General features: G+C 35.0%; 1 protein-coding gene across 6 annotated transcripts; it reads left to right on the top strand.

The window, feature by feature from the left end:
* The first annotated feature begins 769 nt into the window (after positions 1-769).
* On the top strand, positions 770-19,052 carry HDA15 (histone deacetylase 15). Of its 6 annotated transcripts, none has more exons than XM_039023160.2 (18): positions 770-1,033; positions 2,411-2,712; positions 2,820-3,008; positions 3,128-3,242; positions 9,760-9,836; positions 11,367-11,442; positions 11,591-11,655; positions 12,213-12,268; positions 13,554-13,677; positions 13,787-13,912; positions 14,012-14,062; positions 14,424-14,492; positions 15,351-15,459; positions 17,133-17,212; positions 17,347-17,429; positions 17,530-17,575; positions 17,786-17,954; positions 18,712-19,052. In XM_039023160.2, exons 2-18 carry the CDS (start codon positions 2,476-2,478, stop codon positions 18,831-18,833), a joined length of 1,794 nt encoding a protein of 597 aa, XP_038879088.1. In that variant the 5' UTR covers positions 770-1,033; positions 2,411-2,475; the 3' UTR covers positions 18,834-19,052. The 6 variants fall into 6 exon arrangements, with proteins under 6 accessions (XP_038879088.1, XP_038879090.1, XP_090166889.1 ...); XM_039023162.2 differs by having other exon boundaries at positions 885-1,033; positions 2,823-3,008; XM_090310763.1 differs by having other exon boundaries at positions 902-1,033; positions 2,471-2,712; positions 2,823-3,008.
* Positions 19,053-19,411: the final 359 nt, after the last annotated feature.

The raw sequence follows: 19,411 nt of genomic DNA, 5'->3' as shown, positions 1-19,411 counted from the left end.
TTGAAATATATTTATGAAAATTTTTAGAACATTATGAAAATATTAATTATGTAGTAGGTTAATTTTCAAAATCTTTTATTAAAAAAAGAGATTTTTTATGTATCACCCATTTTTTGAGGCGTTTATGCGGAATGATCAAATCCTAAAAAATTAATGAAAACTAACATCTTGCTTATACCACACACCACTGTTGTTAGGGATATCCATTCTATAGTGAGATAATCAGAACAACTAGTGATTATAAATAAAAATCAATTAAAGTTTGAGTTAGATAGTGATAGAGTATTTTTGATAGTGTACTATTATATGTAGGGTGTACATAGTCTGGATTGGCCCGGGTTGGAAGAATTTTTTGGACCAACCCAAAAATTCGGGTTGGCTAATAATGAACCTATTAGTTCTTTTTTGGAGGGTCAACCCAACCCAAAATTTCCGGGTTGGGTCACTTTTTTTTTTTTTTTTAAATTTTTACAACTCGACTGTTTTTTTTAACTTTTATTATATATATATATATATCGGGTCGGGTCGGGTTGATCCGATTCTGAAATTGGGTAACCCCAGACCTAACCCGAATTTAATATTTTTTAACATTTTTAATCCAACTCAAAATAAAATCTAACCCAGATTGAATTGGATAGTCCGAATTGGTCGGATTACCGAATTTTTTGAATATCCTAATTGTAAGTGTAAAGTTAATTTTTTTTCATCTTCTAAGATCAGGTCATTCCACGTTAAAACCATTGGTATTGGTATCCGATTATCTGTACAAAAAAGTTGGTATTGATATTGGATCATCCGTAAAAAAAAAACCCTCTTGCAAAATTAACCACATCGAACTGTGCGAAAAAATTGAAAGATGCGCAAGTGAAATTACATTAAAAATCAAAGGACGAGCTTGCAAAATTGTCCACTCTCTTTTTTTACCTCGAGTTGGAATTGCAACAATGGAAATGAACCGGCGACTCCCGCTGCCGTACCAGTGCGCTTCTGCTTTGGCTCTGGCGTTGAAGCGACTCATCTTTGCGTAGCGCAGGTTCGATTATTCCTTTCCTTTCTTCTTGTTAATCTTTCCCGCTATGTTGTTTTTTCAGTTTCATTTCGAAAATCTTACTGAGTCGATCCCGATGGTCATCCGCATCAGAATCGTTCTGTAAATGTTTCTGTTGGTAGTTAGGGTTTCTTTTAATTCTCCTTATTAATTTTGCGTTGGAGGGTTATTATCTTTGTTCCCATTTCTCTTCCCCACGTATTGGTTGTATTATCTTTTCTCTGTGTTCTTGAAATGGCTGTATATGCTGGGTTGTAGTTCGCCCAACAAGTTTTTCACGCCACAGGGGGTTCTCAAGAGATGAGATAATCAAGTTAGATGTGATGAAATTTGTTTCTTACAAGTTACATTACAAGTGCTAGTTTAAGTATGCGTACCTACATACTTATTTGAAGTATGCATTTGTTCAACATAAAGTATTAAAATCAGCATGAAGTAGGAGATAGAGAAAATAAAGGATTAACTACTAAAGACTGACAGAAATTAAGTACAAGGAGTCTGAGATAATGATCATGCCGATATTTTACTAGCATGTGTTTGAAATGTTACTGAATCTTTAATACTTTGCCAATGAATTAGAACTTGTCATCACCGAATAAGTGATTGTTTCCACTTTTTCTTCATCATCAGAATATAGTCTTCCATATTTTGTGTTTTTAATTTAGTTTTATTTTATGTCTTTTCACATTGATTAGAGAGAGGAAGAGGACACGTTTGGGGTGAGAACGTTGAAGTTGAACAAAGGAGAACTACTAGCTTTTTGTTTAACTTTTCTTTTCTTTACTTGAATTATCCATGCCATGCTTTATTAAAATATCTTTTACATTTAAGTGAGAGAGTATGCTGAATAAGGTGAAGCACATGATCTAACTTATGTGCCAAATGCACTTCAGAGTATCCATTTTGGGACTTTTAGAACAATGTCTCTAAGTTGCTGAAGGTCGTAGTTGAAACTTGAATTTAAAGTTTGTTCAAATTGTTGCCAACTGGGAAGCTACTTTTTCTTAATTAATTAATTAATTATTTTTTTTTTTATAAATTCATTGGTGCGGTGAGGACCCCTTATTTCCAACTTTCTGATGATGGAAGTCAGTTTCTGCTGAGAAAAAAACTTAAATTTAATGTTGGATTCTTAATAGCCTTATGTATGGATATTGAATCTTTAGAGAGAGTGTTGTCTAATTTCAATGTCCTTTGCCTAGGACTTTTAGCACTCACGTGTGTTGCTCTTTCTCACTCTTGGTTTTATTTATTTATTTATTTTTATAATTTATGACTGTTTGATACCCATCATTTGAACCTTTATCTTCTCTTATTGATTTGTTTACCACATCATAATTTTGGTTCTCATGTTTTTTGTAGTTATTGTCATGTCGATGATATTCACTAATGATAATTTTTCATCCAACCCCTGAAAACAAGACAAAATGGTTTCAGAAGCTCTTCAAAAGAGAGTGGATGGAGAGGTGGAAGTAAATCTTCAGAAGCAAGGCGACCAACACTCATGTCAAAGTGTGAATGGAAGATGTGGAAAATCAGGCTCTGATAGAAATGGTGTTAGATCTTGTCCAGATGATAATTGTCAAGAAGATAATACAGACGTAGGTTCTTATAGAGATGTACCAAGCAGTGTAGAAATAGATTTGCAACCTGATACTTTACGTGTAAGTAAAAACATTGTTTAGTTAGTAAGTACGTATTACAGTTGTCATGAAATGTTATTGTGTCCTTTGACTGCACTATGAGTAAATACAATACTGTTTTACTTCAGAAGAAGGCAAGACAGCAAAGAGAAATAACCTTCCAAGATATGTGTAAAAACTGGGACATATTGGGGGATGGTGATGAGGATGACGACGATGATAGTGACTGGGAACCATTACAGAAACTCAGGGAAATAGTGAAGTGGTTCTGTACCAATTGTACCATGGCCAACCTTGATGTTGCTGTACACTGTGATGTCCGTTTGTGCTCCTTTTCAACACAATTTCCCTTTCTCTTCTTTATGTTCTGCGTTTTCTTTAACTTGTGGTTTCAGGACGTGGTTCTGCATTTTTGAATGTATATTTTCCTTTGCAGTCATGTGGAGAACATAAAGAATCTGCAATACTCAAACATGGATTTTTTGCTCCTTCATTTGCACAAGATTCAAATTTATTAGAGACTGAGCTCGAAACGAAAAGAACTGATAAAGGTGAGTCATTTGTTGTTGCAAATGCTCATGTTGTGTTATTTTAATTTTAATTCACTAATCTTCTTCTGGCGTGCGGCATCGTTTGTTTTTCCTTTATGCACTTGATCAGGGGTCCTCTGCTTTTTTATTTTATCTCTTTTGGTTGTACATCTTTTTTCTCTTTGTTTGCTTCTTCTTCTTTTTCTGTTGTTATCCTCTCCTATTTATCGGGCCTCATTTGTATTTTTCGATGTTTATTCCTTTTGTACTATTTGGATATTTCATTCATCAATAAAATCTTTCTTATCCAAAAAAAAAAACATTAATCTTCTTCTTGTCTTTGTATTCTTGTATTTTTAATCTTATTCGTTTGGTGACTGGGTTGTTATATTTCATGTCATATTGTATTATTATTATAATTATTTTATGAGACAATTGACCATTGGTTTCCTAGAAATATTTCTAGATACGATGTTTGTATGGATGTACGGTGAAGTTATGATAATCTGAATCTAATTGGTTGTATTATATTTGGCCATGCATGCTGTTTCTTTTAGGCTGCCAACGGTCATTACCGTCATTGTCAGCCGTGTTTTGGGTTCTTCGTTCTGTTTTTTGTCTCTTGAGTGTAGGCTTCTCAATGTCTTTGAGTTTTACTTTCTCCTTCGTCTATTCGTTGCCATTCGTCGTTGTTTTTGTCATCAGATTTGCTGTCACCATTGCTATTGTCATCATCCTTGTCATCGTGCACCATTGTTGTGGGTTTTCAACGTTTCTTGGGTTTTCTTTTCTCCAACTCGTGTCTCCTTTTGTTGCTAGTTGTTCTCCATTGCTGTCCTCCATTGTCGCTAGATTCTTTTCTTCCTTTCGTTCAGCTCGTCGGTTGAGAAGGGAAACAATTTCATTGATAAATGAAATAAAGGCGTAAAAACTCTAAATCACCCAAAGGTGAAATTACATAAAATTTTGCCAATGGGAAAATAAACAAGAAAGACTATAATAAGAAAAAGGCCTATAAAGTGTACACCAATACAAAGCATAGGACATCTTAAATCACCGATTGACCAAAAGCATAAGCTTATGAGTGAAGGTAAATTTAATATTATATCACCTAACACTTTCCCTCACTTGTGGGCTTGAAATTCAATATTAATTGAGGAGGAAATAATATTTGTAGGGGTATGAACATAGGACATTTTAGACCACATGCGTTGATATCATCTTAAATCACCAATTGATCCAAGAACTTAAACTTATGGGTGAAGGTAAATTTAATATTATGTCATCTAACAAGACAAAAGCAAATTCACACAACTAACGAAGGAGGAAAATGAATCTCGGAAGTGTTGCCCTTTAGTTCAGCCTGTCGGTTTGGTTGTTTGGTTGGGTGCTCGTTACCTTTAAGTCAATGTGGTGTGGTTTGGTTTACTGCTTTGGTTGGGCTTTGTTAGGTTCATTTATTTTCCTAGTTGTGTGTGGTACTTTGTCATGGAGTGCAGTAGTAGTTGTATTGACTTCAAGTAGTTCTGGTTTTTGTTTGAAGATGAGCATTTATTCGTTGACGATTTGGATTTTAAGTTAGCAATTGTCTGACCTGTTTGGTTTGAACATCATCTGGTCGAGTTAATGAATGTTGCTGTTTTTTCAGAGTTCTTTAAGCAAGAGGGATGAATTTGGTATGACTAAAATACAAAAGCCTTTTCTGACCACATAATTGAGTGTATTGTACGGCCAATCACAGGTGCAAGGAAGGTCATTCGTGTGCTTGTTGGTTGTTTTAAGAAGGGTGGTCTCACTTTCTGGGATATGTTGAAAGCTTTTATTTCAAGTTTTTTCATTAATATGTGTGTGTGTGTGTGTTGAGTACAACACCATGTGGGAGTGGGAGGATTTGGATCTTTGAGACTTTGACCTCTCAGTCACTGGTTATCATATATGCCTTAACTAGATGATGAACTTTGAGATAAATATTGTTCTTTATAATTCAGCCAATGCTTCCATAATAACCAAACAACTGGAAGTGGATAGTTACACCAATAGTTGTTTTTAATGCTTTAGTTACACCAATAGTTGTTTTTAATGCTTTGTATTGGTGTGAATGTTCATTCTTTTAAAGATCATTGGCTTTTCTCTTTAATTTTTAATTGGCATTCCTTTTTGCAATCCACCTTTGGTGGTCATTTCATTTATCAATAGAATTTTCAATTTCTTTATAAAAAAAAGGAAAAAAAGAAGGAAAAGAAAAACCCAATGGTTTCATAGTAGCCAATATTAGGAAATAGTCTTCATTTGGCTTTTAGGTATTTCTTCTTTCTCTCTCTCTCTTTATCTATATGTATGTATGTATTTTGTCTGCAATTTTCCTTCTATATTGGATTATATAAGAGGGCAAGTTAAAATTAGAGTACGAAATGAATTATTATGTAAGACCCCTAGTTATGGTAATATTAAGATTAGTAGTAGAATATTAATATAGTTATTAGGAGGGCATATTGGTAATTAGTTACTAGGTTTGTTAGGGCTTTTTAGTTATAAATAGAGGGAATGAGTTGAGAGGAAGGTATGAAGAATTTTATGTGAGGATTTCCTAATTGGGAATTTGGGAGAGGATTTCTCAGCCCTCTAGAATGTGTTGAGTATTATCTTATTACTATTTCTTTTAATATTTCAATATACTTTGATGTTTGATTGTTCTTGAGTCCATTCCTTGTTATTGAGTTTATTCTTGTTAGGAAGGACCCTAACAAATTGATATAAGAGCTGTTCTTTCTTGGGAGTATTGTTTCTACTATGGATTGAGGTTAGATGCTAGAATCAGTGTTGTTGGAGATACAAGGAGAAATGAAGGCAATACAACAAAGAATCAAGGAGTCTCAGCAAAGAGACAGAGAAAGAAAAGAAAGAAGAGTAGTAGCTATCGAAGTGGAGAAAGAAGAATTGACAAAGAAAAGGTCAGAAAAACAAGAAACGATTGTCGTTGGAGTTGAACCTGAATTCCCAGTGAGCTTCTAGTGGAATGCTTATTGTGGAGGGATCTTCCCGAATGTTGAAAGGCATCAATGAAGAAGGAGTGGTGCTTGTTCCAACAAGTTTCGTTGAGAGAAAATGAACATCGAAGATAGAAGAGATGCGGTCGAGAGACAAAAAGAAAAAAAGAGGAAGGTGATGAGGGGCTCCATAGTAGAAAGAAAAAGAGTAAAAAAAAATGAGGAGTTGAAGATGGAGAAATCAGAGAGGAAGAGAAACTTGATCGTTCGTGTTCATTGTCGATGGCGAAAGGCGAGATGGTTGGAGACAAGGACTCGATGGAAGTAGAAATGTTGATCAAAGGGAGTAGAAGCAACAAAGAGGCGAAGTGATCAATGAAGGAAAAATAATCGAACAAATAATTGTTGGAAGAAGTACTATTTGAGGAACAAATGGTGGAGAAATCGAGATATCAAATGGAAGAAGAATCGACGAATACCAGCACGATTGGTGATGAAATTTTTGGAAGGGCGTGGATGCAAGTTTTGTAAAGAGAAGGAAATTAAGAGGTTGGAGACAAAGAAGACGTTGGTGGTTCGTTGGATGGGATGGCGAAAAGGACGAAGGCTGAAGATGATGAAGAAACCAAAAGGAGAGGTAGAGCTGCGTGTGAAGATTGGAAGAAGACGGTGTGGGCGAATTCGGAGACCAACTAGTAGCCAAGTTGACGTAGGATCCAAAAGTAAAGAGAACGACGACCGGTGCCAACGACGAAAGATAAAGTTGCTGGCGATGGGTGCAATCGGGTTGTTAATGACAAAGGAAGTCGTGAAGGAGGAAGAAGACAAGCCAGGGAGTGAGAGATGGGGACCACTGAAACGGTTGGGAAGAGGGAAAGGAAATGAGTGGAGGCGAAAGTGGGAGGGAAATTAAAAGTCTAGCCCTAATGCCACCAATGTTTAAAAGGCTAAAGGCGTCCTCGAGGCGGTATGAGGCGTAAGCCTCATTTTAAACTAAAAAGACAATTAAATCATAAAATATATTCTATTATATATTTATAATGTTATAATATTGCTTAAAAATACCTAACATACTCAAAATTCATCATGACAAAGAAAAATATTTAAACAAAAGGAAAAAACTATGAAGGAAAAAAAATAAAAAAACTATTTAAAAAAAGAGAATTAAGAAACAGTAACTATTTAAGGAAAAAACTCTTTTAAGAAATATAAAATTGAAAATGTTCTATTAGGAAGATTAAAGTCTTCAAGTGGTTTGATTGAACTGTGTTTTATTATATTTTTTTTGTAGAAGAAAATGGAAGAAAACTCTCCCAGTTATGTTTAACCCAAATCTTGGTCTTTACTTTAAGTGGTTTTAAATTAATGTGGTCTGCCGGTTCCACTTCCTCCAAAAAGAAAAAAAAACTCAATAATAATTTTGGTTTTAAATTAATGTGGTCTGCCGGTTCCACTTCCCAATTTGCAAGTTTGAAGACATGCAAAGAACAATGTTTATTGTTCTCGGTGGGTGGGCCCAGCCCATTTAATTTTCCTTCAAATACCTTGAGGCTTTAGCCTCAAACGCCTCAATGCCATACCAAAAGGCGTACACCTCTTTTTTCTTGATGTAATCACACACCTTGAGGCATGAGGAAGTCGCCTCGCCTCAACCGATTTTTGAAACATTGAATGCCACCCACGTGTCAATCGTTTATGTGAAAGAGAGATGAGACTGTGAGCATTTCATTAATTGGACGAACAAACTATGGCTTAATGGGCCAAATTTAAACAGGAATGTTAAGGCCCACTTTGTGTCAAAAGTTGAAAAATGTGGATTACTCAATGGACTTAAACGTGGGCTTCAGAATTTTAATAGGCTGTTAAAACCTAACCTAATTCAGGAGAACTCAAAGGATTTTGGTGAGAGTAGGGGCCTAGGGTTTGTTGGGCAGGATTTTGATAAGTTAGAAGTTAAGGGTCTAACATCCATTACTAAGTCAGAAAATGTGGTAGGAATTGAAGATGGGTTCCTAGATGGGTGTTATTTGGTTTTAAATCCAGAATCCGGCCCACTTTGGCAACACCATACCCACGGGGACAAGGTGATCTTGTTTTGTAAGCACACCTTGAGGACAAGGTGTCTTCGAAGAGCGGAGTAATCTAAGACCCCTAATTATAGTAATATTAGGATTATTAGTAGAATATTAATATAGTTATTAGGAGGACATATTAGTAATTAGCTATTAGGTTTGTTAGGACTTTTTAGTTATAAATAGAGGGAATGGGTTGAGAGGAAGGTATGGAGAATTTTATGTGAGGATTTCCTAATTGGGAATTTGGGAGAAGATTTCTGAGTCCTCTAAAATATACCGATTGTTATCTTATTACTATTTCTTTTAATATTTCAATATATTTTCATGCCTGATTGTTCTTAAGTCCATTCCTTGTTATTGAGTTTGAGGATCCTAACATATTATTGGTAAAATGCAAAGTGCTTGGGGTATTTTTAGCAAGGAACTGAGAGTATAGATGATGGGGACATGTGGGGCCAAATACTGATGCACACAAGTGAAAAAATACCTCAAAACTTTATTAATATATGACTGCCCTATTTATAAGTAAGGCAGTAAGCTTTAACTGAACAGGGAAAGAACCGGATGGGCAAGTAACCAATTATAGACAAACATAATATATAAGACTGTAGTCAAGATTTAATAAGGACTTAAGATAAGAAGGAAAGATTCTAAAAGACTAAGAATAGATGCCAAGAAATTACAAGAACTTCAAGATGTCCCTACATCAAACACCTTCCTAGAAATGAATATAAGATGTTAAGATCCATCTGTGCCAACCATTTGACATCTCTTGCTTCTATATTATGAAAGTTGCACATATCTGGGAAAATTCTTGGTTGGCTTTGGCAAGGTCGAACACGTTGGAGTTGATCTGAAAAAACCTCCTCCTTTTTCCCCGGCCTTAGTTGGTGGGCTATGTTTGAGGGTGCATTTGAAGTTCCAAGCCATTTGTTATGGCTTATGGGTTTGACCCTTTTCTTTGTTGCTTTCTAGACATTCGGTATTGTGGGTACCCCCTGAACCAAGTTTTTTTTTTTTTTTTTTTTTTTTTTTAAATTTAAGAATACAAGAGGCCCAACATTGGCAGAAAACAAAAAACAGGTCTACAAAAACAATTGTGCTTAAGGAAAAGGAGTCCTAGTATCTGTAAAATGATGGAAGAACTCATCTTGGACCTTCTGTTTTAGGTTTTTTCGCTACTAGAATTAGAGAGCTTTCTTGGGTATAACAGGTCTTGGAAGGATTTGGAATTTTACTCATTTTAGCGTCTCTCTTTAGCTGATTCTTTATAGCTATTTTGTAGTTATTCCCTTTCTCTGGACTCCAATATTTGAATCTGCTGCTTAAATATATATGTTTTAATATACATATATTTGAGTGCTATCTGTGTTGATTTAGTGTGATTCTTGTTCTTACATCTTCTTTATAATTTTATTGGTCATTATTTATTGCTTTAAGAGTCTAACTACAATTATTCTTATGTCTTTTTTATAGCCATGGTTTTGCAAGTATCAACATCTAATAGTTCCACGGCAATAGGCTTTGATGAGAGAATGTTGCTGCATTCAGAAGTATGGGACTTTGTTCAAAACTTTTTATCTTTTAGATCCTCAAGCATTCATTTTTTTGTTGTTTCTTTTGTTTCTCAGAGTGTTGGATGCAAATGCATGTGTTCTCCCGTGGAAATTTCCAGGCTTTGTTTCTCAATGTTATAGCTATTCTACTGTTTTGTCAATGTTGTAGCTCCATACCTCAATTAAATTATCCCATTTAATTTCTTTTTGTGACTATAGTTTAATTTACCTGTTTGTGTCATGTTTATGTCACATCATACTATAATACTGTTGTTCGTGCCTGATTCTGAAAGATTCAACCTGGAATGTGGTGGAAAATTTTCAGATGCAAGTTTTTTTCAGTTATTTATTTATTTAATTGATTTTAATTTAATTTTAAAATTTGATCGTATAGTTCAAATATGTGATTCATCTGAAATAAGGAGACTGTCTTGTAAGCAGAAGCTCCAATATCAGGAGAGTCTCAAATTGAAAAATATGTTTTCCTCCCTCTATGTTGCTCCTATCTGGTGTTTCCTTAACGATAAAGTTATAGAGGACCAAAACCCTCCTCTCCTTCAGTGTGACTATGCAAGTAAATGCTGAGGCCTTCTATCCAACTCTTTGGCTTATCTTCCTTCCTATCGTTCAAGATGGCTCTGATTCAGCTGCTATGTGCTAATTTTTTCTAGCAAAGCTCAAGTTATTTGGACAAATGCGGACATGGACCACTCTTTTGGAGGCTTTAGTTTGAAATAAACCAGAGAAGTTTTGGACGAGCTTTGGGATTTACTTAAATGTTTTGCTTCCTCCTGCCTAAGATTTTTGTTTCTATGACAAGGTTTATGGCAACCGAGAGCTGTTTCTAAATTCCGTTGGCCCTGAGGGCAATTCCTTTGTTATGTATCTAACAACATTTCCTGCAAATAACACAAAAAACTACTCACATGCAACATAGATAGAATATCAACTGAAACAGGAGAAAGGAAAAAAGGAAAATGATACTCCAGCTATTTGGAGAGTAGGTTCTCTCCAGAGGCCAAACAACCAAAATTCACACCCTCCCCGTCATACGAAAAACCTACATAAACCTTCAGTCATCAATTTCCGTACCAACATGCCACCTTCTGACAAATAAAAACAACAAACTTATTCTTGCTCAATTACTTTCTCACCCCTTGTGGAGTATGTATTCACAATTGGAGGCCTCACATCCTTATCATTCCTTTTTGTAATCCCCTCTTCTTCAATGAAAATATTGTTTCTTATAAAAAGAAAAGAAAATAAAGAACCAAAAAGAAAAAGAAAAGGAAAAAGAAAAATGTAAATGCCTACATTAACATGTTTTCTCTTTTTCTTTTTTAAATCTAAATTTAATTAGTTTAATTATTATGAAAATGGCATGACACTTCTTATTTTGTAATATTCTTGTCATATGTCTAGGTCTATGGTTTGGATTCAAAAGGATTTTTGCTTTTATTGTAGACTTTTTAGTCATTGGTTTTCTAGTGCTTTACTTCCTGTCTTGTGGTATTCTTGCTAGAGAAGGTTGAAATGAAGTCACACCCACACCCAGAAAGACCAGATCGTCTGAGAGCTATTGCTGCCAGCTTGGCTACAGCTGGTAATCTTTACTTCGGCATATTTTCTTTTGTTTTTAAATTAGGAAATAGTTGGGCTGATGTTTATAATTTAATATGCTGTAATGTAGTTTATTGCTTTCAACTTTTTATCATTGGACTGTAAGCAATGGCAAAAATTTACTGCTGTAGGAATTTTTCCTGGGAGATGTTATCCAATTCCAGCTAGAGAAATTACCAAAGAAGAACTCGAGAAGGTAAGCAACTACGTTTATTTTTCAGGCGTTCTTTTAAGGATTTGGTACGAACAGTTTTCATTGGTGGATGTGGTATACTATAGGAAGCTGAAGCCCCGTAAACGACATGTCGTCCTAAAAAACTACCGAATAGGATATGAATGATGATCATCGAAATAGGGTGATTGCAAAAATGACTAGGAAATCTAAGTTTATTATATAATATGAAACAAGAAAAACTGAATAATGAGCATACTCTTAAGATTATGATGGGTAATTTTCGTGTATAGATATTGGCCTAATGTTGGATGGTACGGATTTGTCAACTAATCTTGACTGATATATCAATTTATTTGGATCGAAATTGATGATGTGGGAAGTGGTGAGGATTTTCATAGATGTATCAATGAAATATCATGTGGACCGTTGTACATTACTTAAATTTGTGGGTATGTCCATAGATGTATTGAGGTTAGTACTGATCTATATATCGATGAACATAACATAGACGTTCCTTCACTTATTTTGTAAGAACCATTTCTGATTTTTTGTTTTTGGACCATACACTGGGATAAAAGGTTCATTCCCTGGAGAACATTCAGGCTGTTGAGGTTACAAGCAATGTTATTTCTTGGTATGTCATATTCTCTCTCAATTGTTTCCCATATAGAATGATAGAATGTATTTGCTTTTATGTAACTAGAATATATTTGACATTGTTTATGGATGATGAAGTTGTCTTTTTGCAACTCATGCTGACTAACCGGAAAGAGCTACCCCCCTTCCTTAAAAAGCCACTTCTGATTAAATGGAAAAAAAATAAAAATACAAGAGGCATAAAAGAGAAAGGCCCTGCAGGAGAGGAGCCAACGTAAACCAAAAAGGGCCTCCATCCTACAAAATGAGACCGATGGTATAATCACAATTCAGAAGGCGATCAATGTTCTCCACCTTATTAGGTAGTACGATTTTCTTAAGATGTGGTCCAAGATGTTAACTCTATTGTGGAGTATTGTCACACAAAAAATTGGCCTTCTTGAGCACTTTAACCTTCCAAAGCAAGGTAAAAATTGGTACCGAGATAAATATCCTTCCTCCTCAAATAAACCAAAAAGATTCCCGGTCAAAAACAAAAGAGCCACAATATATGCCCTCTTCCTAGTGGGGACTAAGGATGATGGAAGTGGAACCCAAGAAAAAGAGAGGAGGAGATAGTAGACACCAAAAGAAGGTAAAATTGAGGCCATTGAAACAATGGTACAAATGTGGAAACACCATGTTATCTTCCAAAAATAGTTATTGTTCCTTTCTCTTTGGAGGAATGTTGCCAAACCTTTCTCATGGTTGACTTAAATTGAAAGAGAGAAGATTGTTTTGAAGACAAGGGTAAAGCTTGGAATATTGCACAGCATATTGCCGCTAGATTTAGCTTGCCTTCTTGCTTCTTCTTGATTTTCTCTTTCTAAGGCTTATTCTATTTATTCTATTCAAGTCTTCAAGATATTAGTTTGTATTGGAGTGCTTTTATTTTCTGTTTAATCCAACTTCTCATCCTTTGATTTATTTTTCTTTAGTCATCGTTTCTTATATGTTTGAGCATTAGACTCTTTTCATTATATCAATGAAAGGTCTTGTTTCCTTAAAAAAAATGCAAAAGAGGTGATCTCTTTAGATTGCAGATCAAACGCCTTGATTAAAGAGGAAAACCATTTTGGTATCAAAACATCACTACTTGATGGATGAATTCTCTTTGAAACTGTAGAAGTGGGGGTAGTCAAATTTGAATTGGGTTTACTTTTATTTTCTTTTGTATTCCTTCTTTTTCTTTCCATGGAAGTTTGTGCTTATGAGACGTGGGTTGTAAATGTGATGTTTATGATGGTTAGTAAGGTTGCTTTTGGGTTTGTTTTTTATGACAGTTATTTCACTCCCGACACATATGCAAATAAGCATTCGGCACAGGCTGCTAGGCTTGCAGCAGGTTTATGTGCTGATCTTGCTTCAGAAATCATTTCTGGTCGTGCAAAAAATGGTTTTGCTTTGGTATGGAAAATAACATTTTTAAATACTAAAATTTATTTTGCCATTATTGTAAAATGAACTTCTCTGTACATGCTCCTTTAGAATGTTGTCTAACTATTTTAAATCTCAGGTTCGTCCTCCTGGTCACCATGCAGGCGTCAAACAAGCCATGGGGTTTTGCCTCCATAACAATGCGGCAGTTTCTGCATTGGCAGCTCAGGCTGCTGGTGCTAAGAAGGTGTTAATAGTTGATTGGGTAAGGTTGCTATTTTTCTCCCAAGTAGTAGGGCCTTAACTGTTCTCAATTCTCTCTCTCACGATGCCTTCTCTTTACTTTTTGTTCTATCTACTTTAGGATGTTCATCATGGAAATGGAACACAGGAAATATTTGAGCAAAATAAATCGGTATGTTCTTTATTAAATGAATTTCTCTATCTAGTGGTCTACCTTCCTTCTCTGATCTCTGATTTTCAGAAGATGAAAATTTTTGCCGGAGAAGATGATCTCATTGTTGGAAGTTATAATCACAAGCCTTGACTAGCGTTCATGAATATACCTACTGATGTCTGAAACATTCTTTATTAAGATTTGGGGCCTTTTCAAAACTGCTAAAGTTATTAATGTTGGTTTTCAAACATGCATGTATTCCAACCTTCTTCTGCACTTTCACTTATTTGTTCTAACAGAGTCATCTTTGTGATTTTCCTTTTTAGACACGTTCCTGGACTTAATATAGTTTTGATGACAATTTGACTTAATTTTGTAGGTCTTGTATATATCTTTACATAGGCATGAGTTAGGTAGATTCTATCCTGGAACAGGAGCTGCTGATGAGGTAACAACTGGTCATCTTTTAAAATCTCCCACCCTACTTTGTTACATGGGATAAGTTAACCGTGTAGTTCTAAACTAAATAGCTACCGTGCAGTACCTATTTAGTTTAACCAATGATCGACACACATTCAACCAGTTTTTGTCCCAAAAGGAAAAAATGTTAAAACTTAGTTGTGGCAAATAAATCACAAATGTTCAACTTATGTTTGCGTGTAATGCCAAATTTCCTATTTATTGCATTCAAATATATTTGACATGTATACTACCATTTGGGATGTATTTAACAAGTGTCCTAAATGATTTCAACAAGTGATGGAGTATCCATCTGTCAAAGAAAATAAAAAAAAGATATATACAATCATTGGATGTGTATTTAAACAAGTATCCTGAATTTGTTCAACATGTGGAGTATCTGTCTGTCTAAATTTATTGTACATGGATGTGCAGCTGAAGCTAGAGTGTCTGATCTTTACATGAGATCTACTAAAAACTTAACTAGTGAAATTGAAATGTAGTAATGTTATTTAACTAGTGAAATTCTGATTAAATGTTTCTCACTAAAAAAAAGAAAAAGAACTGTCTAGTTTTCTTACAGCACTGTGTAATTTTAATCATATTTTTTCCAGCAATCGGACAGTAATAGAGATCATCATATTTATCTCCATTTAAAGTTTATTCTTTCTGCTTAACGCATATGCTGATATAGTCATAAAAGTCATTTGTTTCTTTGCCTGCCTTCAAAATTACAATTTCCTTTTCTACACTTTGGACTCCAAGCAACCAAAAAGCTTGTTGCCTTAGAGTGGGCCTCCCACTGTGAGAGCATTATTACTTATGTAAGGGCTATTTACTTCTTCAGGTTGGCACAATGGGAGCAGAAGGATATTGTGTGAATGTTCCTTGGAGTCAGTCAGGAGTTGGTGATAACGATTACATTTTTGCATTTAAGCAAGTTGTGCTTCCCATAGGTTATTTCCCTCACTGCTATTTGTTTTATCTTGTGCCAAAAAATATATTCGGAATAGAAGTAAGTTTGAAACTGTTTGATAGCACCTATTAGTAATCATGCTTTTCAAACATAACACTTACATTACAAGGAAGAAAAATTGTGTTGGAATGTGGCATGAGATATGATTTACAATGATACGGATAGTGTTAACTGTTGGGTATCAAAAAAAAAAAGAAAAAGAAAAAAAAAGAGAAAACTGTTAGGTGTCAATATCCTGCACTCAGCAAAACCCAACAAATATGCAAGATAGGGGTAATAACGATCCCCTGTTTCTATATTGATAAACATAAAGAGAGCTCTCATGATTACTATATCTTAGATCGAAACAGAGCAACAAATAAATATAAAACTAAGTCACCAGCGCATTCGAGAGGGCAGGAGCAGGACAAATCCTCTCCTAATCCTCAGCTTCTTCCACAATATTCTTCAGACCCAATTCCATTTGTCAAAACCTTTTATAAACCCCTTTGCTGTTTTCCCCATCTCAATTTCATAGCCGTCAAGTGGTCCACCTTAATTCCCCTTTTGCTCTTCTTTCTCTCGTACATGTGTATAATTGGGGTTCCCCAGATGGTTTATGATTGTTGTTACACTTTCACCTAATGGGATTATACATATAATTTAGTCATGAATGTTATTTTTGAGACTTGCGCCATTCGTCCTCTTTCCTTATCCTCGTCCTTCTATGATTATCGGGTTCAAAAGTTCTATTTTACTTTTTTTTATTCTTTTTAATGGATTTTTTTAGCATGTCAAAATTACGTAAATTGCATGTTGCATCATCTACTTTGATATCTTAGTCTGGTTTAGTGACATTTTCTCAGATGACATAGCAATGTATCTAAGGGGCTGTTTGGGCCCAGATTAGATATTTGAAAGATAATACTTATCAACATTTGAGGACTGGTTGTGGTTAGGTTGATGTTTGAGAAAATTGATATTAAGGTTTTTTACTGTCTTCAAATATCTTTTATTTCATCAAATTGTTATACTGAGTATGATGGACGTGGTTCTAGTTTCTCATGTAACAAGAGATGAAAAATGTTCAGAAGATAGCCTGTGAAAGTTGTTATTATTATTATTATCTATTTTATAAAAATAATGTTCAATCTTCCTTTTGGCGTTCGCAAGCATTATGCTATGCCTGTGTTTCCTCTCTGAATGTTGAGGGACCTGTCTTTCATCTTTTCAATTTTCTGGCTTTCAAGAATCTAAAATCTGATGTCCCACATCCAATCGTGACCATGTTGTTGGGAAAATTGGAAGGATCAACTCAGTATACTGTTTTGATGACAAGGAGAGAAGATTCTCTAGACTTCTGGCATAGGGTCATAATCTATGTCTCTGGTTGGTTTATTTGTTACTAGAGATTCTTGTAATCACCAACCTGTACTTTAATCATGACATATTGGAGAAACTTTTTGTTATCTGGTTTGGCCTCTGGAAGATATGCAATTCTCTCATTTTAGCCTTTTCTCCATCATTATTATACTCGATATGCGGGATTCTAGAGCATTGGTTTTTAGAATATCTAGATCACTAATTTTTAAATGTTGAAGATGGCGTATACTATAGTACTAATTCTAAATCTGCATTTCTGATATATATATTTTTTTATCCTTCTCATTGCAGCTTCTGCTTTTGCACCCGATCTCACTATCATATCAGCAGGGTTTGATGCTGCTAGGGGTGATCCGTTGGGAATGTGTGACGTAAATATTTTCTAATTGAGTTATTGTTATTATTAGGAGTGTTCTTTATTTAGATTCACCAGTTAAATTTCTTGGAATCTGTGTTCTCTGACTAATGATTTATATTAAACTTCGTTATTATTCTCATTTTCTAGGTAACTCCTGCCGGGTATGCACAGATGACTCAGTTGTTGAATACTGTCTCTGGTGGGAAGTTGCTTGTTATACTGGAAGGCGGGTCTGTTGCTCATTTCTAAATCCTTGTGGCTTGTGCTCAGAGTAGGTTAAATGGATTTTTTCCTGCAAAGTGCTAAGTTGATTGAGATCTCTGTTTGCAGCTATAATCTTCGTTCCATATCATCTTCAGCTACTGCAGTAATCAAGGTGCTTTGTTTTGAACAATGGAAAAACAAAATTTGAAATTGAACAGTATATCTTCTTTTGTCATATAAATTGCAAATATTTTCTCGTTCCTAATTCATAAATCTAATTATATATTAAGCTGAATCATTATGGTGCCTATCTAGGGTGTCCATGGTGTCACTTATTCTCCCTCATTGACTTTTTACGTTTTTGTTGCTACATTAATAAAAGGTATTGCTGGGTGAAAGTCCTGGATGCGACTTGGATGATAGTTTCCCCTCCAGCGCTGGGATGAAAACTGTACTAGATGTGCTTGCGATTCAAAAGAATTTTTGGCCGGTGCTGGAATCTAACTTTTCAAAATTGCAGTCAGAGTCGGAGATCTTTGCCACCGAAAGAAGTAAGGATTCTCTCACCTTCTGCTGTGCATGTGTATGCGGGGGAAGATTGTTAGTTTAGTGGGGTTTAACTAGGCTACAGCTGGAGGTAGACAACAAAGAGGCATTGGATATAAAATTGAGTTAAAGATCCATTCCAACCAAGTTTATCTTTTCTGTTGAGATCGATGTTAATTTGGATAAAGCAAATTTAGTTATGATGTCGAATACGCAGTTTGAAGCAGAAAGCGGTGATAGGAAGGAAGGAAGGATTAAAAAAGATTCAAACTTCTATGCACCATGGGTTTATCAAATTTTTTTCCTTTTCTATTAGCTGTTTTTCTTTGAGAGAATGAATTTATCAACTACCAGTATGATTGTTTGGAGTTGTATGTTGCTATAGATTGACATGTTAGAAGAATATTTGATATCTGTTCTCGTCTATGACTTCAAGTTATATTGTGTTTGAATCCTCTGAATCTATAATGGGCAGTGCAAGTACGTACTCACCTTACCCCCTTTTAGAAACAGCGACAAACGATTGAAAAGAAAAATAGTAGTGGTTTTGGTGTTACAATGATTTATGTAAGTCAATGGTGCTATAGTATAGCCCGAAAATCAAAGTTGCGAATTTAGAGGTTAATTGAACTCATGAGTTTCTAGTTTTATTAGTGATTGCACATCTAGAATCGATAGTATCCTATGCATTTGCAGACTTCCAAACATTTCGTGTGAGAGTATAAGACTATATGATGGTGTGCTGAGACTTCTCATGTGCAGGAAAACCATGTAAGCAGAGAAGACGTGCTGTCGTGGCTCCAATAAGTTGGCGATGGGGTCGGAAGAGGCTATTGTATCATCTACTAAAAGGCCAAATTCGTGTAAGATCAAAGGAATGCTAGCTCATTATTTTGTGCTTTTAATTTTCGTCCACTCCCATTCCTCTAATTTTGTGCATCTTTGTATGCCCTTTTAGTATCAGGGTTCCTTAGATATTCTGGGCTCTTGTTATTGCTTAGCGGTACATTTCTGATAGGAGTTGCTAGTTGGAAGCTTAGAATTGATACTGTTCAGAAATTGCAACTTCACTCCTTTTTTTTAATTGTGTCCACATTGTCAAATTTTAGATCGGGTTTTCAGCAAGGTTGGGATTAACTAATACAAGGAAGAAAAGAATGAAACAAAAAAGAAAGAAAGAAAAAAGATAAGCAAACATTATATAGATAAATGATAAGCAAACATTATATAGATATAATTGAAGTGTACTGTACGGATATAATTGAGTGACTGGTTCTTAAGGAATGTATGATATGTCGTGTGTATGAAGTTTATTCTCGTCTCCATAAATGAACTCGATGAGGGTCAATAGAATGTTCCTAGTTGACGGCAGTAAAATTGTATAAGAATTTAACATTCACCAATTTATCTGTAGTGTGGGGTATGAGAATTTGAATCTTAGACTTCAAAGTTCATTGTTGAA

The sequence above is a fragment of the Benincasa hispida genome, chromosome 2 (assembly GCF_027475165.1).
Source record: "Benincasa hispida cultivar pf3 chromosome 2, pf3_genome.v1.1, whole genome shotgun sequence".
NCBI classification, from domain to species: domain Eukaryota; kingdom Viridiplantae; phylum Streptophyta; class Magnoliopsida; order Cucurbitales; family Cucurbitaceae; genus Benincasa; species Benincasa hispida.
The sequence above is the reverse complement of the archived record's forward strand: the minus strand, read 5'-3'. Positions and strand labels throughout refer to the sequence as shown.

What these genes read in the sequence shown, in the direction of transcription:
- HDA15 (XM_039023160.2), top strand. Translation starts at nt 2,476, where the DNA reads ATGGTTTCAGAAGCTCTTCAAAAGAGAGTGGATGGAGAGGTGGAAGTA. An exon ending in ATGTTGCTGTACACTGTGAT is followed by an intron (nt 3,009 to 3,127) that starts GTCCGTTTGTGC and finishes TTTCCTTTGCAG; the next exon opens with TCATGTGGAGAACATAAAGA. An exon ending in GAACAGGAGCTGCTGATGAG is followed by an intron (nt 14,493 to 15,350) that starts GTAACAACTGGT and finishes TTACTTCTTCAG; the next exon opens with GTTGGCACAATGGGAGCAGA.